This window comes from Sprattus sprattus, assembly GCF_963457725.1.
Source record: "Sprattus sprattus genome assembly, chromosome: 8".
In the NCBI taxonomy this organism is placed as follows: Eukaryota; Metazoa; Chordata; class Actinopteri; order Clupeiformes; family Clupeidae; genus Sprattus; species Sprattus sprattus.
Genome location: NC_137927.1, coordinates 9,599,741 through 9,622,660, shown reverse-complemented (window position 1 = coordinate 9,622,660; position 22,920 = coordinate 9,599,741). Strand labels below are relative to the sequence as shown.

The window sequence follows — 22,920 nt, the reverse complement described above, 5'->3', positions numbered from 1 at the left end:
TTAAGATAACATTTTTGTATCTCTAGTGGTCTGTGTTTTGTTCTCCAAGTGTGCTTTGGCAATACTGTTATTGCATTGAGAAAGAGAGAGAGAGAGAGAGAGAGAGAGAGAGAGAGAGGGAGAGAGAGAGAGAGAGAGAGAGAGAGAGAGAGAGAGAGGGGAGGGAGAGAGAGAAAGAGACAGAGAGACCTTCAGTGTCAGACTTGGCCATCAGTACACCTTGCTACTTTATGTTCTGTTCAATGCTGTACTGTTGAAGACTATGTATGTATGTAATGGCAGGAGGGATGCTGACCACACCGGGAATTATATATAATTATTACATTTTATTATTATTGTTATTATTATATCAACAGGGAACTTGCACGTAGTTTGATAACTTACAAAGACTCATCTTTTTAATTGAACCTAAGACAGAATTAATTAAGAGATCTTGTATTTTTCTGACTCACTCAGGCCAAAGTTATCCCTGTGCAGCTGCATAGAGACAGGCAGATCCTCAGAGGCCTCCTCTTCAGACATCTCTGCAGAGGAGAGACAACAGCGACAGAAGCAAATATGGAGAAAGACATTAAGGCCCGATGTCAATACTCCCCCTTATCCCTTATCTTCCCCCTTACCCTTGAAGTTGCGCGTTCATGTGAGAGCTAGTGGTGTCTCAATACCCAATTTGATCAAGATTAAGGGATAAGATTTAGGGCTATATGGCCCTTAGAGTCAAGATAATCCCAGACCTTACTTGCTCCTCCAAGCGCTATCCCAGAGCACACAGCGAAACCAGCCCGGGAATTTTCAAAAAAACATTGCTGCTTGAAGTGAGGAATATTTTACATGAATAAAGCTATCTACACAACTTTTTATATGTTTATAATGACTCGGTTTGATCTGAAATGTGCTACACGAACGATGCAGAGTATTGTAGGTCTTAACTGAAGCTTTCAAACAGTAGTTTTAGGTTACAGCTAACGCTTATGCCACCACTTCATTGGATTATATGGTAGCTTGCTAGGACTAGCCTGACTCCATGCATGTGTACAGATAACTTTATTATCCACGAATTACGTTTGATATCTGTGAATGACAGCACTTGCTTTGGAGACATCAATCCGTGCTTTACATGTACCGTCCACAAAACAATTACGACAGTCTAGTTTTGCGCTCTATACAGTCGTATATATATTTGCAACCATAATTGAAACATAATTAAATCGCTAGTTTCATAGCTCATACAGTCACGCATGTCTACAGATAACTTATCCGCGAATTCCGTTTGATATCTGTGAATGACAGCACTTGTTTGAAGACATCGACCTGTGCTTTACATGTACCATCCTGTATTATCCAGGGACGCCAAGTGACGTACCCGAAACCGAGTGGCGTCTCATTTCATAGGGGAAAGTTTTCAGCCCTTGGCCCTTACACTTGCAAGTGCTAGGGTTAAGACAAAGACAAAGACAAAGAAAAAGGGGCAAGGGGAAGAATCGAGATTGGGCCTAATTATTTGAGGCAAGTGAAGAAGTGGCATGGTGAAACATCCAGTATTGCAACGAGGCACATGAAGCAAAGAAGATTACTCTTTGCCAACCGCTTTGTGTAATATAACTGTGGATCTGTTGGATCCATGATGAAATGTACATTACAAAATGACTGTTGTGGCCTCTCTGTTAGGAGCAAAGTTGGAGGTGTATCTACGTACATATTTAAGTAACACTATGCAACAATTTGACACTTTTTGAGGTATGGTTTTATAGGCAACTAGTTTAAGTACCACCCTCAAAATCATTTCAATGTGAAAGGACAGATAAACACCTGTGTCTTTGCTATCCAGGATATGCCCTATGTAGTGTTGTATACCGGGCTGGAATACCCTGCAAAAATGGAAAAAAAGCTGACAGCATGACATTGCCAGCTATACTGCCAGAAGACACCAGTTAGTGTGTTGGCAAGCTTCTATCAGTGTCAAATGGGCTGTTGGTGGTGTTTGCAAGGTTTTTGCCTGCCTTTTAAGTAGTTAAAGTAAAAATATGTAAGTTATTTACCTTAAAATAACAGCTTGAAAAAATTGTGCCGCTACAATTATTTTGGTATGGAGAATGGCCTCTCTGCCATTGCCATCGGGGGGTCTGTAGGGAAAAAAACTGCGGCATGTAAGATTGTAGGAGCCATCCGTTCCTTTGTGTCTGAGCATGCACAAAGGGATGGATTAACGAACAGATCGTACATACACTACACTAAAGGAACTATTAAAAAGTCGATTCAATTAAATTAATAATTTCTTATTTAATTTGTTATTTTTTGTCATTTACAGATATGCAATCATGATTGCTGGGTAATATGTATCTTGTTCGCCAATGTCAAGTCTCTATTACCCCTTTTCCACCAAAGCTGGTTCTGGGCTGGTTCTGGGCTGGTTCCGGGCTGGTTCTGGGCTCTTTGGTTTCCACCGAAAAAAACCTGGCTCCGGTTCCAAAAAACAGGTTCCAACTCAGCACCAACTTTTAGGTGGGCCAGAAAACAAGAACCAGTGACGTCGCGGTTCGTCCCTGGGTTATGGGCGGAGCTACCCCACCAGAAACAGAAATATCCGCCGCCATTTTTTCCCCACCGTCAACTGAGTGAAAACGGTGAAAACGTAAATGAAAAATCCAAGGACAACAGACCAAATAACAAATTAAAAATAATAAAGAAAGCTTTCATTCATCAAAATGTTTTGGTTTGTCTGCCTAGTATACATTGACTCTTTCAATCGGACTTGTTTTTTGTGTTTGTTATCACACTTAAAATTAGCTGTTGACCTAGCAAGTTTGTGTAGCAGGTGGCTAACTAGCACTACCTGCCTTGAGGTACTGCTACAGTTGTTATGCTAGTCAACCATCATGAGTTGCATTGCCTTTCGTTTGATCTACGTGAGGAAATAGAAAACCCGTAGTTGTATCATTAACTGACACCGTAATGTTCTGCTGATTTTGTATTGTTTGTACTGAAGAAGACGTGCCACTTGAAAACATAAACAAAATTCATGTAGCAGCTTGCTAGCTAGCTGCCGTGAGGTATTGCTACAGTTATGGCAACTAGTAAGCATATATCAGTTGTAGCTAGTCAACTCCCGTCAGTCGTTTGATCTACGTGGGGAAATATAGAAAACCCATTGCCAAGTAAACAGAACATTAACTTAAGCTTGTATGGTACTGCATGGTATTAAAAAATGAAACACAATAGAAGTTTTATCGACATTTGTTTGCTTTCTCCCTGGAAGAAAACCACTCGTGAATAACTAGTAACATGTCAAAACATTCGAAAATGTTCAGTTAGGACAACGGAGGCGTATGACGTGATTTAAAGACGTAGCTAGCCCTACTCTGGCTCTCAGTCGGTGGAAAAGCGAGCCGGTTCCAAGATAAGAACCAGCACCGAACCGCATAAGCACCAGCCCAGAACCAGCCCAGAGCCAGCTTTGGTGGAAAAGGGGTATATGTGATCATGTGACGAGACGATACGATTTAGCTAGTTTAACGATGGGGCGACTGACAGATTGCATTTTCATTTGAATTTTGCAACAGAAAGAGCGTGATGACAAGTAAATGCTAATGCAATACACTGGGGGTGCTGTTTAGCTACTACATTGAATTACCATTTGAATAAAGAGTCGAAAAGACCGTGTCAATATGAAATGCAATGCAATAAGCGCTCATTCAAATTGTTATTCAAAATAATACAAACTGGATTGCGGATTGCATTGTCATTTGCACATTGAATTGCCATTTGACAACTGCTTTTCCATTTGAATTGCGGATTGCATTGTCACTTTGCGCATTGAATTGCCATTTGACAAATGCATTTTCATTTGAATAAAGAGTCGAAAAAACCGTGTCAATATGAAATGCAATGCAATAAGCGTTCATTCAAATTTTTATTCAAAATAATACAAACTGAATTGTGGATTGCATTGTCATTTGCACATTGAATTGCCATTTGACAATTGGTTTGCCATTTGAATTGCGGATTGCATTGTCACTTTGCACATTGAATTGCCATTTGACAAATGCATTGCCATTTGAATAAAGAGTCTAATAAACTTCCATATTATGCACCTCTGGAATTTTGGAAATAGCGTTTACGCACCTATTAATAGCGTTTACGCATCTCAAAGTGGCGTTTACGCATCTCAAAGTTCTCTGAGCCTAGTATTCTGCCGTTGTAATAATCCGAAATAAATTTGGTTTCATTTTAAATCACCTTAGACTAAATTTCATATTGTTGAACATATGAACGCTGTATTCTGAATAATTTTTATCTGCACTATATTATGGTCTGTGACCCTCCAATCAGTGCCTTGCGGCTGCGGCAACACCAATAAAGATCCAGGAAGTATGTAAACACATACACGTTGTGGATAAGCCTTTTCGAAATGGATTAATTAGCCATGGATATCAGGCGATTTTTGAAGAGACCATTGAGTGCTTTCATTCACACAGATGCCCACAAAAGGCCTCAAGATCAAAGTAAGACTGAAAAAGATCAATTCACATTTTTTTTACGTCACTTTGGTTCGCACAACATCGCATTAAGACAGGGTCACACGCTTTTAATAACGTCCTTTCAAATACGATGATGCAGGTAACAAGGCAGCCTTCCCGGTTCAATCTACATACAGAAATTCTTTCAGCAATTGAAGATGCATGAGTAATTATCCTCACGCATATCACGCTAATTAATTGCACATTGTAGACAGATTCTTTGCAAGCCAGTTAGACATAGCTAAGTGAAATGTTTTAGCTTAGCTATAGAATCTTCCATTTTCGCAGTCATGGTCAAATATTAGTGTTGAAGAAGAGCCTACATGAGTGTTCAATCCAACACAGTATATGAAGTCCTGGCTGCTGAAGCACAGGAGAGGCATGAACCCCAGAACACGCCCATGCAAGGCAGGTTTCTCCAATGGTTAAAGAACAGGGGAAGTGTTTAATTGCAGCATTGTTTCTTTTTATATTATACTTTTCAGTTGTAACACCCTGGGCCTGTTTCCAGAGGCCTTCATTTTTTATTTAGGTCCTATAGAGGTTCTTTCTTTTGTCTCCCCCCCCCCCACCCCCTTCGTTTTTGTGAGGCCTACACCTACTTTTCTTAACTGTTTTCTTGAAATTTCATCACCTACAAACTCCAAACCCATCTATTCACTGTCATTGATTTAATATGACTTAAACTGACAACATAATGGAATAAAGCCAGGTCAGCCTAACAGAGGTGCAGCGCTTTGTGTTGCGATGCTTCGCGCCGTGTTTCATCGGGTCGAGGACTGTCTGATCTCAAAATTCATAGTTTACCCACCTCTAATTTTACCACTACAGCACTGTGCATAACCTAAAGTGTTTTATGGTATTTCATGCTCTAGACAGCATCCCTGTGGAGGACAACTATACAGTGTCTGCTCTAATCGAAAGGGCCAACAACAATGCAGGTAAGGAGGTGTTGAAGCTCTTAAAGGAACATCAGCAATGATGTCAAGATAGAATTAAACACCAATAATCAAACATAATTAACCATATATAACATAAACATCATATATAAAAATAATTTAATTGCTAACTAATTCTATTTCATTTTCCAGGGCAGGAACTTGATGCTCCGGAGATCACAGAGGGTGATATTGCCGTGTACACTGGGCTCCAGAACGCTGACCCTTGCACCTCCCGTGGCTGCAAATGGCCTCGCTCCAAGAATGGCAATGTCTATGTTCCATACGTCATCGCCAATCAGTACTGTAAGGACTTGTGTTATTGTACAGTCTGTTATTTTAATCCCATACAAATTTTTTCAAGTTTAGCGAATTTCTCCTAGCTGTCCATTCAGTGTTTGTTTGAGAAAATCTCCCGTTTTTATACACACTTATGGTTTTAACCTGGCTCGCTCTGTTTTTTGAATCAGGGTTAGCTGAGGTTCTTAAAGCTTTTTTAAAAAACCAACGGGATATATGTTTTAAGCCTTTAAGGTTGTGTTCAGTCCTAGTGTGAGCCGACTTTGGACTTGACAACTGTATGTGTGCATTATATGTGAATAAGCAACGAACATGTTAGTCATAGTCAAGTTTCCAAAGAAGCTTAGGAGTCTCTAAATGCTAGAAAACGTCCACTAAAACTCTGCTCTATTTACAGATTTGATTGTGTATTTTTAAAAGACAAGTTTTCCTTACCCCAAACAGCCCAACAGCAAAGGGCCACCATTGAGAGGAGCCTGCAGTCTTTTGCCCAGTCCACTTGTATCCGCTTCAGAAAACGCAGAGGACAGAGAAACTATGTGCACATCCAGTCACGCTCAGGGTATTGTGCCTAATAGACAACAAAACAATACAATACAAAACCTTGTGAATTTAGCTTTTTTATTTTGGATCAAGTTATCAGTCTAAATAGCCAGGATTTTAATTTCTTTATTAATACTTTTATTGAACTTTGTTTATTTCATGCCATGTCAGAAATATTGGCAAAACATTGCATTGATTTTTGATAGTGAAATTTGGATCATTTAATTCATAATTTAATTTAAAGGATGGGCTTTTTTTCCCCACTGATGGTAATGTTTGAAACTCCGGCTGGCTGCAGGTGCTATTCCTATGTCGGGCGTAGAGGTGGAGGGCAGGTGGTGTCCCTGGCTAGGAGGGGGTGTGTGTACCACAAGGTGATTCAGCACGAGCTGCTGCACGCCCTTGGCTTCAACCATGAGCAGACACGCAGCGACCGTGACTCACACGTCCGTATTATCTATGAAAATATCATCAGGGGTGAGCAAGACCTGCTGCTTCCTCTTGCTTCTTTTCCTTATTATAACATGCTGCTATGTATTTTTTTATTCTTTGAAGCACCTCTAGATCCTGCCAGGTATAATGTATATATAATTGTTTTATTATTGTTATTACAACTACTAGTAGTAGTATTACTTTGACCGTTGCAATACATTGATACATAGACACTCAACTGAGTACAGTGACACATATTAATTAGATTAATGTCATACTTCAAAATATAATCATGAGTAGTCTTGTATCCAGATTATGTCAGCCGTGTGCCATTTTTGGTTTTAATTCATGAGAACAGAACTGGAGAATAAATCTTTATTCTTTTCGTTACATTGCACGCAGTTTGTAAATTACATGTTGCATGTTCACTAAACATTGGTTTTCCTCAGGACAAGAGCACAACTTCAGGAAGATTAAAACCAACAACCTGGGTACTCCCTATGACTATGGCTCAGTCATGCATTACAGTCAGTAAGTTCTGAGCCTTACAATTCTTAAGGAACACCAAACAGGCACATGGGTAGATGTGATCAAGTTTATGCAATATGCAATGCAATATGGGACTCAGTGATATGCAATATCGGATGTGTGAGTGCGTGGGTGGATGCAAGCATGCTTTAATGTGCTTAAGTGTGGTTGAAGTGCTTATGTGGATGTGAGCATTGTTTTTTTTAGTGGTTGTACAAGCACATTTCGTTGAGTGTATTTACTACACAATGACAATTAAAGTCTATTCTATTTTCCTTTCTCTCTCTTTCTCTTTTTCTCTCTCTCTCTCACACACACACACACACACATCATATTTTGGATAATTCAGGTTTTGTCCTGGTGACATAGACATAAGATAATGAAACGTCAAACTATGCAGTAAACCACTGACCTTAAACATTGATGTGCCTCCTGCCTTTCAGGTATGCCTTTTCCCGCAACCGGAAGCCCACCATCGTTCCCATTCCCAACGCCAATGCAGTCATCGGGAAGGCCTCCCAGATGAGCCGCTGGGACATCAAGCGAGTCAACCTTCTCTATAAATGCAAACAGTAGCATCATTACTCACCCCACAGCTTTACTGCGGTATACCATTAGACATCTGTATTCACAGTATTTGTATGTGGAGTTGTGCTGTATTTAAAAAAACTTTCAAGAGATGAGCTGCTGTTTTTTTCCCATGAATAGGGCCATAGCTGGCAACATGAACACATCGCACCAGGCCTTAACCCATAATAAGAGGCTTTTCCACCTCAATTGCATAAATTAATGCAGGATGTTTGTATAAACAGTTTAATTGTGTGAGTTTCTTCCTGGAATGTTTTGTAGTCTAATACTAAAACTACATCAACCAAAACCTGTGTGGCATTAAATTATTAAATTGTTAAGCCTTTAAGCTTAAACCAATAAAGTTGCTTCAAGTGAAATCTTAAGTTCATGTGTCCAGTCTCATATGGACATAACTTACGTTTATATGGGTGAGGAATGCAGAAGAGCTCGAAGTTCAGTTACAGAAGTGGATCATGTTGCAAACCATCTTACACTAATAATGACAGTTAGAAGCTGCAATGTTGCACAAATAAATATAAGTTCTTGCAATATGTCCCCCTCTTAGTTTTTCTCTTGTCTTTTTCTCAGTGAAACCTTACACATGGTAGACAAATTGTCCAAATAATCGGGTAAATAAATGCAATGACAAGCATTGGACCCATCACCAATAAAGATTTGTGAATGTGGAAATATAGTTTAGTGTGTAGTGTTGTTGGGTTTAGTTTTATAAATATATTGTGAACTTCTGACCAGTTACTCTACTAACAAGTGTGGGGACAAGAAATGGAAACAGACTCTAAAAGATTTGTCATAAAATGAAACTAGAAGCTATTTTCCTCTACCTCTTTATGGTGTTGTGTGAACTGAATAATCAACAGACAGCATAACGGTCATGGTTTGTGATTTTATTGACAGGTGAGTGACTGAGTGGAAGTACAGACTGCAACCTTCATGTGACTCCCCAACAGAAGGAAATACTTTCCCTTCAAGGGTTCTTCAGGATATTCTTTCATCATTATTTACGTTTATCTGATCAAAAAAAAAACATTATCAATGAAGAAAAGAATGTGACTACAGAGCAGGAAAAACAATCAAATAAACCATTTATGTTTATTTGGAAAATTCAAACGCACACTTTCACTGTCAAAACAAACACTCCACACACACATACACACAAACTCAAAAAAAAAAAAAAAAGTGTTTTTTCTACTCACAACATTTGTAAAGTCTGTTCACTCTGATGATATCGTCCTTGCTCATCTCTCTGGCCTTGCCAAACTCCACGTCGTTGTTTGGGATGGGCACCATGGTGGGCTTCTTGTTCTTGGAGAAGGCAAACCTGAAATTATAAAGGACAAGAAGGCCACATTTACACATTTTAAAAATGACATGTTTAAAGGACCAATATGTTATACATTTCCTGTACTAAATCATGAAATGAATATGATATGAAATCAGAAATGAAGGAAACATGCTGAAAATTGGCTTCTCCAACAACAGTGCTACAACCAGTATATTCTCCTTTTTAGATTTCCATTACACATCGGAACGTCTGTTTGTGTTTTGGCCTGTGCGATTCCGCCCTTTACCTAGCCTGACGTTGTCATAGTCATAGTTCTAGTAAGAATATGAGTCTGATACTGCTCCATTGGGCTGTGATTATGGGGCGTGTTTCAACCGAACCAGGAAAAAAAATGCCTCTTCGCTCAATTGGATAGACCTTCAACCATCGGAGCAACGTAGTATGTTACATATGTTAAGCGATGTATGTTAAACCTTTACTGAATCCCGAAGGAAGGATGGCAAAAACATCTTTTTGATCGAGAAATGCCTTGATCACGTTTCTCTGTTCCTCTTTCAAAATGAATGCACTGTCAATGTCTTCTAAAACAGACTTGATGGCAGAATCTACACATCTCAGCTCTTCAGCGGAAGCCATGTTTGTTGAAAACGAATTCAACCCAAGCGCTCTTTGGTGACGTGGTTGATTACATTGCTGTTGATCATTTGTCGATCATCGTACAAAGCCCGCCCTGACAATTTGATTGGTACGAACAGCTCTGGTGCGGGCATAATTCCGCCAGACCGAGCTTCCCGACCTCAAATGTTGTGGGCAGGGCTAAGTTCGGCTTGCACCCAGGCTCATAGATATATAAAGGCTAGATGTACTGTATTATGGCGGACTCTTGAACGACCGCACAGGAGGCCATTTTTAGACAGTATAGCTTCCGGGAGGGATCAGTGGTACAAGGTAACGTCAGTGATCTTCACAATCGTTTACACTCTTATCTCACAGAAATTTTGACGGATTTACAAATGACTTGATTTACAAACGTCATTACCTTGGTAATAATTCTGGATGCTTGAACATGTTGAAATGTGCAGCTTAATTGTGTATCACGGCTATTGTGTATCAGTCATTTTACATCAATTGGCGAGGCATAATTGTTCTTTCTTTTCAATATAACTTAAGTTGCACATAATAAAACTGAAGTTGCACATGATTTCCAATCGGGTTGGTTTGTTAAACATCTTACATTATGATTTCGACAGGAAATTGCTGACTTTATTGCCAAAGCCAATGAAGATGCCAGATTTTTGTGCAGCCTGCTCTATTGAACGTTCCCTTGAAACGAGAACCCGTGAGATCACCTTTATTTTATTATATCAGTAATATTGCTTTTATAAAGGTGATAATAAAAGTATACATGTATCTACTGTTGCCATTCTGTATGCTGAGTTTTAGTAGCCTAGATATTGATTTTACATAAATAGCTAGTGCATGTGTATTTATTGCACCTATCCCATGTTTATAATTCTTCATAAATATGCAGTGCCATAAGAAATATCTTACGTTTACAACAAACCAACCCGTTTGAAAATCGGTTGAAAATTGAGCAAGTTCTGGTTATTTAAAACACCACCAACTCACCAACACGAGCTATACTGACACAAAATGGCCGCCATGTGCAGACATTCGACTCCGTCGGCCAGAAACGCGGGCAAGTTATCTAGCCTTTATCTATATATCTATGCCCAGGCTACCCTTTACCCATTTCTCCAGTACCTCTTTATCACTCTGGGTTGCCAGATAAGAATGAAAGAATGCACACCAACTGGACCAACAGAAAATGTTTGATTCTACCTGACCAAAATAGCCTCGGCATTCCTCTAAAATGGTTCATGACCATAGAAGTAGTAAAATGTGAGTAAATATTAGAGTATTCACATTGATACTCTGTGGTCCATGTAGTGCTGGGTTATCAAGGCAGTGAGTATTGAGACACAGAGTATTGAGAGACACTCTTATTAACTAAGCCAACTTACAGAGTCACTCCCACTCTCTCAATAAGCAAGTGCCAAGGATTGCTAGAAAAATATACACAGGAAGCTCATCTGCCACAATCTGCAAGGACTCTTTCAGGATAAAAGGTGGGTTGTATAACTTGGACAATAGTAATGTTTAGTAAAATGAATAGTTAAATAATTGTTCACTTGACAGTTCCAAAGTAGCCCGTAACGCTTCATTCTAACACACACTAATGTAGGTACTGCTATCAGACACACCAGATGTGCAACGGGCCACGGGTGTTGACTACCTCGTAAACAACTAGTACGTCAGAAATATACAGAAACAGAAAAGTATTACTTTAAATGTAATCAATTTACGAATGCTATTAGTTTATATGTTGAATACTTCTATACTATATTATACGTCACTAAGTCTGTATAGCAGTTTTAGGCTTATATAGTCAATGAGGTTATTCAGCATCACTGAACAACTTATCTCAGGGTGAAAAAGACCTGTTGTGATGCCTCGCAAATGTAACAGTATGTTTGCTCTTGGTGTCTTCTGTGTGTATGGGCAGTGGGGAAGTCTCAAAGAATTTCACGGATTTAAATCACTAATCACTGATGTTAGTCATGTTAACTTAACTGGTATGCAGGACCTACATTCTCTCTTCTCTCTGTTGCTCTTCCTCTAGATCCTCTGCATCTTGAACCACTAAGGCCTGCACTGTCTTCTCCTCCTCCTCCCTGCTCCTCTCTCTAGCTCATCCTCTCTGCCCTCTGCCTTGCGTAGCACCTAACCACTGGCTTTACTTGACACTGGTGAGTGAGGGTACTTCATTACTGAGCTCTGCATTGGGCTGCTACAAGGAAGAACAGTATCGCTAGGCTTCTTCTCCGAAATATATGTGAGATATTGTATACGTTATCTGTTAATTAAGCAATATGTTATCGTTATCGAGAGCCAGGAAAGAAGTAACTCCAACTTCTGTGTGTAGCCTATTTTCAGGGCAGGCTTAGCTTTGGCTAACGTACAGAGTATACAAAATTCACATGAGCTGGTTTGTAATTTAAAAACAACAGAAATACTGCACACGTAGCCACTGATAGGGATCTACTTATTGTGTACAACTTATAACGTCGTCGCTTGCCATTGTCAAAGTTTCATGTTGCGCTGGTTTGTGTAGGTTCCGTGTCCTATGGTCTCCAATCTTTAGAATTTGAAATGCAGTACAGATTGTAAACGCTCCAGACTACACATACACAAAGATAGTTGAGGAAATATTATCACAAAATTACAGAATAAATTAATTGAACAAAATTATGTACAGCAACATGCATCTGTGTGTTCAGCTGGAATGAATGAATGAATAAAAAAAAGAAAAGAACAAATAAAAGGAAGAAGAACTAACCTGTGGTAATGCATAACTGAGTTGTAGTCATAGGGGCTATTCTGGTTAAGAATTTTCATCTTGTTGAAGTTGTGCCTCTTGTCTGTGTGAATATATGAATACATAAAGATAATGTGGTCCCTGTTTATTCTAATTCAGCTGGTTCAATGTACAAGCTGCAAGCCACTAACATGGTAAAGGTCGAATTACCAGTTTAAAAAACAAAAAAATCATAAAAACAGTGACAGAAAAGTATGACTGTGCTATTTCGTTTAGGAAAGGGGGTATAGTACTATCGATGATGTTCTCCCAGATCACTCGTATGTATCTGTCACGGTCGCTGCGGGTCTGCTCATGGTTGAAGCCCAGAGTGTGTAGCAGCTCGTGCTGGATGGTGCCCTGGTGCAGACAGCCCTTACGGCTCAGAGAGACAATCTGCTGACCACCATGACGGCCAATATAGGAGTAGCATCTGGGGTGCAGTGAGCGGGAGATCAGTTTGAAAGTATCCTTTTGGGGACTATGGTAATTTTCTCAATTTGTTCATATCTTCTTAAATTCCCCTTTTTTAAATTGGCAACATCAGCATTATAAAAGAGTGATGTAATATGGACCACACTAACTACGTCACGGTTTTAAAACCAAACAAGATGGATGCAAAATACTGTGAAATCCCAACAAAATACACACGATATTTGCATTTATCTGTATGTGGTCCTTAGGTGTACACATAGGAGCCTGATGGTTTGGGTTTGTTTTGTGTTTCCTAACTCCATGATGTTACTACTCACCCATTCTTGGAGTAAATGCCCACATAGTCCCTCTCATCCCGGCGGGGCTTGAAGTGGATGCAGGTGGAAGAGGCGAAGGAGTCCAGGCCGCGGTGGATGATGGCCTTCTCACGAGGAGCTGTAGAAGACGGCCAGGGAAGCAATGGAGACAGCTAAACGAACTCTAAGAGCAGCGATGAACTGATATCACCAGCCTGTAGTTCCTTTTTGTTAGCAACAGTGAATTACCATTTTGTTGATTTTTTTATCAGTATTCCTTGGATTTGGTATTCATATCCAAAAACAGCCCCCTATATCACCACTGTTATCATACATTATCCTGGCTGACACTGTACATCCCCCTTTCAATTTTCACACAGTGACACACAGTGAATGTAGAATGGCTAATCGGACATTGCTTTCATGCCATGGGTCCGTGTGAGACTCATCTGTTCTCTGGTGTGTGGGGTGGGGCTTAAAACTGCTCTAAACAACAGTGGATTCCTGGTCTCCATGACCACACAGATGAGGCCACTCACAGAAGTCGGTGCTGATGTAGTAGGGCACCTGGACCTTTCCGTTCTTGGACTTTGGCCACATACAGCCTCGAGAGATGCAGGGGTCAAAGCGTCTGCCCGTCTCAAAGTCCATGGCAATATCATCCACCAGGGGGGGCTCATCAGCAGCATGTGCTGGTGAGAACACAAGCGTTGAATAGGCGTTTCACGTAAACACAATATTCAAAGCCTTCCATGATTTATGCAACCTTTTATGTGTGTGGTGCTGTTTATTGTTAGCTTAGAGCGAAGCTGTCAGCATATGTTAAGCACTGTTAAAGACTATGGAGATAGTGCATGTCGTTAAGTAACTTAAAGAGACTTAAACTATTTTGTCATTTGTAATTTATCCCCACACAGAATTATTTGACAGGCCTTGTGTGTCTGTCTGACTCACTCAGGCCAAAGTTAGCCCTGTGCAGCTGCATAGAGACAGGCAGATCATCAGAGGCTTCCTCTTCAGACATCTCTGCAGAACGCAAAGGAGAGACAACAGTGACAGAAGCAAATATGGAGACTGACGTGGATTCTTGGAGGCAAGTAAAGAAGTAGCATGGTGAAACATCCAGTATTTCAACGAGGCACATGAAGCTAAGGAGATTTCTGAAGTTTTGAAGCTAATATGGAGTCTAGGAGGGATGAGAGGTTATATTACACAGCCGCTCTGTCTAAGAACTTGTTGAGTTACTTAAAGCAGCGTTAAGGATTTTTTTTTCCAAAACTAGCAATATAACCACCAACTTAAAGGCATGCAAAAACCTTGCAAACACCACTAACAGCCCAGTTGACGCTTATAGAAGCTTGCCAACGCACTAACTGGTGTCTTTTGGCAGTATAGTTAGCAATGTCATGTTTGGAAAGATTTTCTTCCATTTTTGCCCATATGCTATCCAAATGAATTTGAGGATGGTACCACAAACTAGTTGTCTATAAAACCATACCTCAAAAAGTGTCAAATTTTTGCATAGTTACTTTAATCCATGATGTACTGTACATTACTTTCACATATATTTACACAGTCAAACAGTTTGCTTTTTGAACGAAAAAAGCAAGAGTAGGTTTCAACAACATTTCTTCTTAATACCTGACTGATTAAATGTGTAACAAATATTAAGAGGGTAAATTAAAGATGGAACTAAAGCGGTCCTGAACAATCTTTAGTTTGTTTGTGTATCTTTAGATGGTTTATCATCAAAACAGTATTGGCCTACCACTGATAATATTCCATGGATAGAAAGATCACTTACCATTCTGAGGATGGTGAAGGAGATGGGAGACAGACAGAAAAAGACATTTATTAAATTAATTTGTTCTTCTCAGTACTGATTTTAGCATTATTATCTACATTCTAGAAATACTTAACAGTAATGTGATTAACATTAATATATACTTCTCTTATAATTGGACAATTCAAAAAATGACAGAGTTGAAGGAATACGCAGTGTGTATCATTTCCTTGATGAATATAAACTGTACCGTGCATTTTTAAAGGATTTAAACTTCATGACATATTTTGCCTTCTTCATCATGCAGACAACCAAAAATGTAATGGCATGTTGTACACCAAACAAACCAATGAAAATTAAACATTTATACTGCTTTGATCTCTGGTTTTGCTCATGCAGTGAGATAGACAGTAGTTGATGCCTGAACCCTCACCTCTAGATCCGCAGTCCAGACAGACGAGACCAACAACACAGCCAGAAAAGGTGTGACAAACTTAAACCCAGCCATAGCGACTCTACAACCTGAGGCACGTTTAAATCATGTCAGAGAAAATCCATAAAACTTTTGAAGATAAACTGCTGTCAGAGTTTAGTGACTCCTCTTTAGGCTGTATCCCTTGAACGTGGTCTTCAATGTTTGTGTATAATAAGCACAGAAAACACAGAGTAGCGTTCACCATCTGTCTACCATGTAGAGAGGATACCTGGTGTGAGTGTAATGCAGAGGAGGGTTTATAAACACATCACTCTCATAGCTGGAAGCCACAAGACACGTTAGGGGATAATTGGTGGTTGAGGTTGAGGTTACACTTTGGTGAGTTCCTACCAGTTGGAGCTTTTCCATCTCTTCATACAAAGGGAAGTGTAGAATACAGTGTACAGTGAACATGTACGTAGCCTATGTCTGTGTCTTAACCACTATGTTTGACCTGCGATGAAAATAATTTGATTTATATTCCAAATCTTCACAAGATATGTGTGTGTAGTTTTTTTTCCTATTTATAGAGCATGACAAATGAAGCAAATAATTAATGAGACTGTAAACTTGAACTTCAGCTACAGATTTTACTTAAAGCAACTTTATTGGCTTCAGCTTAAAGGCTTTACAATTTAATCATTTCATGCCATAAAGGATTTGGTTTATGTAGTTGTAGTATTAGACTACAAAACATTCCAGTAACAAACTCACACAATTAAACTGTTTATTCAAACATCCTACATTCATTTATGCAATTTAGCTGGAAAAGCCCATTCTTATGGTGAAGGCCTGGAGCGATGTGTTCATGTTGCCAGCTATGGCCCCATTCATTTTGGGAAAAAACAGCAGCTCATCTCTTGAAAGTTTCTTGAAATACAGCACAACTCCACGTACTCACTACTGCAAATACAAATACTGTGACTACATATGTTTAATGGTATACCGCAGTAAGGCTGTGGGGTGAGCAATGATGCTACCGTCTGCATCCATAGAGGCGGTTGATTCGCATGATGTCCCAGCGGCTCATCTGGGAGGCCTTCCCGATGACCGCATTGGGGTTGGGATAGGGGACGATGGTGGCCTGCCGGTTGCGGGAAAAGGCATACCTGAAAGGCAGATGGTACATCAATGTTTAAAGTCAGGGGTTTACTGCACTGTTTGACGTCTCATTTTCATAATCATTATTCATGGTCATTATTATGTGACCAGGACGAAACTTGAATCACCCATAACATGATTATGTGGACGTCTCTCTCTCTCTCTCTATCTCGCTCACTCTCTCTCACTCACACAAAAACACACACAGAGTGAGAGAGAGAGAAAGTAAACTTGTTCATATGTGCCTGTTTTGGTGTTCGGGGCTCAGAACTCACCGACCGTAATGCATGACTGAGCCGTAATCATAGGGAGTACCCAGGTTGTTGGTATTAATCTTCCTGAAGTTGTGCTCTTGTCCTGAGGAAAACCAATGTTTAGTGAACATGCAACAAGTCATTTACAAACTGACTGCCATGACATGCATTTGTTTAAGACCTCTTCTCCAATTCTGTACTCATGAAATCAAAATCAAAGATGGCACACAGCTGTCATCATCTGGGTACAAGTATGACATTCATCTAATTAAAATGTTTCACTGCACTTAGTTGTCTAGCACATGTGTCAATGTATTGCAATGGTTATAGTAATTTATCTCCCTCTGGAACGAAATACTGTTTTCTGATTGGCTAATGGGGTGTACATTAAGTTCGTATAACCGGACACCTTGGACGTAGTCCCAGTAGAAACGTTAAATCGTCGTTCCATATCAATGCTCATGAATGGTTACCATTGACAACCAACGTAACGGTTTTTTTTTCTTCAAAAAACGCACTACTTTCTCTAACGGGAGCACTAGGCTTCAAATCAAGAATTCATCAGGTTATTATGCATATTAAATTTCCTAAAGATAAAGGAAATTCTAAATAATAATAATAATAATAATAAAAACATTTTTGGATGTTGTAAACGGGAGATAAGCGGGATAACGGCCTCCGAGCTGTCCAGTTCTACGAAGTTAATGGACTTCTGCGGACCAACACCACTCCGCTCCGCGTCGTGGTGTTCTTTGCCCCGCAGCGTCCATTAACTTCGTAGAACTGGACAGCTCGTCGGCCGTTATCCCTTACATACTATTAGTAACAATAACAATAATAAAACAATAGCATTAACATTCTACCCGGCTAGAGATAGAAGTGGTTCCCAGAATTTAAAAATACATAGCAGAATGTTTTAATAAGGGAAAGGAACAAGGAACACATTTTACTGGTGGATAATTCTGTGGGGAGGCAGCAGCAGGTCTTGCTCACCCCTCATGATGTTTTGATAGATAATACGGACGTGTGAGTCACGGTCGCTGCGTGTCTGCTCGTGGTTGAAGCCCAGGGCGTGCAGCAGCTCGTGCTGGACTACCTGGTGGTAAACACACCCCCTCCTATCCAGGGACACCACCTGCCCTCCACCTCTACGCCCGACATAGGACCAGCACCTGCAGCCAGACGGAATTTCAAACATTTACATCAGAAGGAAAAAACAACCCATCCTTTCAATTTTTCAATAATGAATGTAATAATGAAAATGCAACCTTAAAAATTATTTTGCCAATATTTCTGACATGGCAGTGCTTTACATTGCATCACACATGGGCATTCACCCTCCTTTAAAATGTTACTTTTGAAGACTGCTCGAGGAAGGACTAATCGTGGATGGTTTCTAATTCAAAACTCTTCACATAACAATGTTCAACAAAATTATTAACAAAGGAATTACAATCCTGGCTCCCGACAACTTGATCAAAAATCTAAAAAGCTAAATTATAGGGTCTTTTAAGGTCTTGTACTGTTATGTTGTCTATTAGGCACAATACCCTCCGCGTGACTGGATGTACACATAGTCTCTCTGCGATGTGCGTCTTGTGAAGCGGATGCAGGTGGACCGGGCAAAAGACTGCAGGCCCCTCTCAATGATGGCCCTCTGCTGGGAGGCTGTAGGGAAAAACAGTAAAGAAAAAACATCTTTTAGAAAAAAACACAATCATATCTGAGAATAGAGAAGAGTTTTATTAAATGTTCTCTGTCATTTAGAGACTCCTAACCTCCTTTGGAAACTTGGCTATGACTGATATGTTTGTCGCTAAAATTATTCAGAATAGGACTGAAGACAACATTTCAGGCTAAACTCAACTAAGATCCTTAACACACACTGCGAGAAGTTTTAAGAGAAAACATACATTGAGAAACCAGTGGTTTCTCATAAAGAAATTAAGGCCACATTAGTTAAAGGTAGATTGAGATTCGGTTTAGGTTTGACATATAAGTTCGACATCCAATTAAATGTTGATTGCCTGGGATTCTTTATGGCTTGGTCTGACCACTATGTTTGTTTCCCATGTGAGCCAGGACTGTGTACGAACACCGGAGCTTTTAATGAGCGCAAACACTGAATGGACACCGAGGAGCAATTTTCTACATTTTACAAAAACTGTATTGGGTTAGAATAACAGACTGTACCGTTAAGAGGTATAATAATTGTACAATAACACATGTTCCTTACAGTACTGGTTGGCGATGTAGTATGGAACATAAACATTGCCATCACTATAGCGTTGCCATTTGCAGCCACGGGAGGTGCAAGGGTCAGCGTTCTGGAGGCCAGTGTACACGGCAATGTCACCCTCCGTGATCTCCGGAGCATCAAGTTCCTGCCCTGGAAAATTAAATAGAATTCAGCAATTAAGCTGTTAACTAAGTAGAGATAGATTATGGGACATTTTCATGTAGTCCACTCCATCAGAATGGCAAAATCTATGTGTGCTCAAAATGGTTGAAGTGATACTTCTATATATTGTGTTAATGTTATATATGGTTATATATGTTTAATTAATGGTGTTTAATTCTATCTTGACATCATTGCTGATGTTCTTTTAAGAGCTGCACCTTACCTGCATTCTTGTTGGCCCTTTCGATTAGAGCGGAAACTGTGTAGTTGTCCTCCACAGGGATGCTGTCTAGAAAATGAAATACCATAAAACACTTCAGGTTATGCAGGACCCATCTACACTGACACGAGGATCTTAAACTTAACAGTTAAATGATACAGTGACTGGGTGTTGTTCTTGGCACAGACAATTGACATTTACATTTACATTTTTCCCACCTCTCCTGAAAATACTGCAACCTTATACACTATTATAAATAAAGGTTATGGATTCAAAGATTCAATTAATTTATAACCTGAAATGTAAGATATGTGCCACACTTTGTTGGGGGAAAACTCACCAATTTCGCCATCCTTCTCAACATCCTCTGTATTTTCCTGCAATTGCAAATATATATGAAACACACAGATGACAATACATCTTATTACAACAAAAAAACATTTCAAGAATATATTTCTCAGATTGGGTCATGAAGTTCCATTAACTGTTTGTTTTAAGTCACCAAAGAAAACCATGATAATCTAAAATGAGACTTTCTGTGAAGTGACAGATGCTATCAGCTTTCTTCCAGCATCCGAGAGAACAACTGATGAAGGACTGGACCCCATCTGACTCAGTCAGGGCCAGATCATGTCACTGACTTCATCCCTGCTCTCACAAAGCTCCAGGACAGTTAAGGCCCCTTACCTCTTCATGCTGACACTGGACTGTGTTAAGCGTGACCAGCAGGCAGACGAGCAGAATGACTGTGGAGGTTGCCATGGCCAGTCCCTGATGAACTGTTTCAGTCACTACATCAGAAGAACTCAGGTTTATATAGTTTAGGAATGGAGAAGAGCTTTGAAGCTAAGACACACAAGAGGATCCTGTGGCGATCTAGGTTAGGTTGAAAAAAATATTCATGCGGCAAAGCTTGGGTAAAAAAACCTAACAGGGAAGTTGCATTTTTCCATTCTTAGTTATGTACAATCTACCCTTCACATGGTAAACAGATTGTCTAACAACTAGCAATACTGGGTGGGAATAAATGTAAGGAGTAAGCATTGGACCCAATAACCAATTAAGATTTGTGAAAGTAGAAATAAAGTCTACTTATTTCTACTATATAAGTGGTTTGTAGAGTTGCAAAAATATAGCATGAACTTCTGACCAGATAATCTACGTGTGGAGTCAGAGGGGTGGACGTAATTGCTAAAAAGGTATTCTTTTTTTTTAGTGTTAAGCATGTAAAACGACTTTGTGTAATCATACAATGCATGTCAATTATTCATGTACTGTATGTGAAAGGTAGAGCACATGCATGGAAACCATTCTGCTACATTGTACTAAAGTTGATTGTCATAAGCCATCTCAGAAAAGTGATTGAACTGAAAAAAGTATTTATTTTGGGGGTGAAAAAAATCCAAGGAGGTCAATTTGTTTTTAATCCAAATTCATCGTCATGAGATGTGCAATATGGAAAAATGATTGGTACGAGACATTTGAGGAGACAGTTAGAAAGCAGGGTCTTGAAATGAGCTGCAACCCAAACCACATCTTTCACAAAAAGTATGTGCTCATGCCTGATTTCAACAGGTTTGGTTCCACTGTCGAAATACTGAACAGTGAAATGTGTGTTGGGGTGGCGATGGGGGTTGGTAATGTGCATCTTAGTGTAGGGCATTGTGCAATATTTAATGCATTAAAATGTTAAATGATGAATGTTGAATGTTAACTGTTGTGTGACTGTACATGTGTATGTGGAGACACTGCGTTCTCTCTCTCTCTCTCTCAGATGCCCAAGACACATTTCTCCTAAGCGAGGCCCTAAAGGCTAGTCCTAATCCTAACCATAATGTCTAGTAATGTTGCATTGGAATATCACTGGTATGTTTAATATCTTTGGTATGTTCATGATAACATCATAATTTCATAATCTTGTTCATCAGACATGCATATGCACATGCACAGACACAGACAGACACTGTTCTCGTGCAAAAAATGTAAGAGTACAGATGACTACAAACCACCAGGGAGGGTTACAAAAGCATTTTGTAATAAAATAGAGAACCTCTTTACCAGATGTCTTGCAAAATTCCCATTTGCAACCTCTTGGGGGAAAGGAAAATGTGATCTAAATTCAACACCTATAATAACGCAACACTCCGAATGCAAACACAACAGTCATTTATGTCAGGTAATGAGCAACTACAGCATTGGATACCTTTGGCATTCTAGCTGTTAATTTGTTGAGGTAATCTGTAAAAATTTCACCCCACGCTTCCTGAAGCACCTCCCACAAGTTGGATTTGCTTGATGGGCACTTCTTGCGTACCATACGGCCAAGCTGCTCCCACAACAGCTCAATGGGGTTGAGATTTGGTGACTTCGCCTGCCACTCCATTACAGCGTACGAGCTGCCTGCTTCTTCCCTCTATAGTTCTTGCATAATTTGGAGATGCGCTTTGGGTCATTGTCCTGTTGTAGGAGGAAATTGGCTCCAATCAAGCGCTCTACACAGGGTATGGCATGGCGTTGCAAAATGGAGTGATAGCCTTCCCTATTTAAATCCCTTTTACCTTGTACAAATCTCTCACTTTACCAGCACCAAAGCAGCCCCAGACCATCATATTACCTCCACCATGCTTGACAGATGGCTTCAGGCACTCTTCCAGCATCTTTTCACCTGTTCTGTGTCTCACAAATGTTCATCTGTATGATCCAAACACCTCAAACTTTAAATTCGTCCAGAACACTTTTTTCCAATCTTCCTCTGTCCAATCTCTGTGTTCTTTTGCCCATATCAATCTTTTCTTTTTATTGGCCAGTCTCAGATATAGCTTTTTCTTTGCCACTGCCTATAAGGCCAGTATCACAGAGTCGCCTCTTCACTGTAGAAGGTGACACTGGCGTTTTGCGGTTACCATTTAAAAAGCTGCCAGTTGAGGACCTGTGAAGCATCTATTTCTTAAACTAGACACTCTAATATACTTGTCTTCTTGCTGAGATGTGCACCGGGGCCTCCCGCTTCTCTTTCTACTCTGGTTAGAGCCCGTTTCTGCTGTTCTCTGAAGGGAGTAGTACACACTGGAAAATCCATAAAACTTTTGAAGATAAACTGCTGTCAGAGTTAAGCAACACCTATTTAGGCTTTGTCCCTTGAACGTGGTCTTAACTGTTTGTGTATCGTTAGCACAGAAAACACAGAGTAGCGTTCACCCTCTGTCTACCGTCCAGAGAGAATACCTGGCGTGAGTGTAACGGAGAGGAGTGTTTATGTATGTAGCCAACGTCTGTGTCTTAACCAATGTGTTTTGTCTGCGATGAAAATAATTGTATTTATATATATTCCAGATCTTCATAAGACAAGGGTCTAGTTTTTCCTATTTATAGATCATGACAAATGAAGCAAATAACTAATAAGATT

General features: G+C 39.8%; 2 protein-coding genes across 2 annotated transcripts; one reads left to right on the top strand and one right to left on the bottom strand.

The window, feature by feature from the left end:
• Positions 1-4,840: 4,840 nt before the first annotated feature.
• On the top strand, positions 4,841-7,834 carry LOC308368872 (low choriolytic enzyme-like; the record flags this gene model as incomplete). Its single annotated transcript, XM_080843154.1, has 7 exons — positions 4,841-4,925; positions 5,393-5,458; positions 5,609-5,761; positions 6,200-6,317; positions 6,597-6,775; positions 7,180-7,261; positions 7,702-7,834. 7 exons carry the CDS (start codon positions 4,841-4,843, stop codon positions 7,832-7,834), a joined length of 816 nt encoding a protein of 271 aa, XP_080699280.1.
• A 1,200-nt stretch (positions 7,835-9,034) lies between these two features.
• LOC308368871 (uncharacterized protein) lies at positions 9,035-20,276 on the bottom strand (the record flags this gene model as incomplete). The annotated part of the gene is made up of 17 exons (XM_080843153.1): positions 9,035-9,167; positions 12,532-12,613; positions 12,804-12,982; positions 13,302-13,419; positions 13,820-13,972; positions 14,235-14,306; positions 15,085-15,088; positions 15,497-15,578; positions 15,768-15,818; positions 16,519-16,647; positions 16,915-16,996; positions 17,887-18,065; positions 18,444-18,561; positions 19,130-19,277; positions 19,513-19,583; positions 19,855-19,891; positions 20,202-20,276. The coding sequence occupies 17 exons, from the start codon at positions 20,274-20,276 to the stop codon at positions 9,035-9,037; spliced, it is 1,713 nt and encodes a 570-aa protein (XP_080699279.1).
• Positions 20,277-22,920: the final 2,644 nt, after the last annotated feature.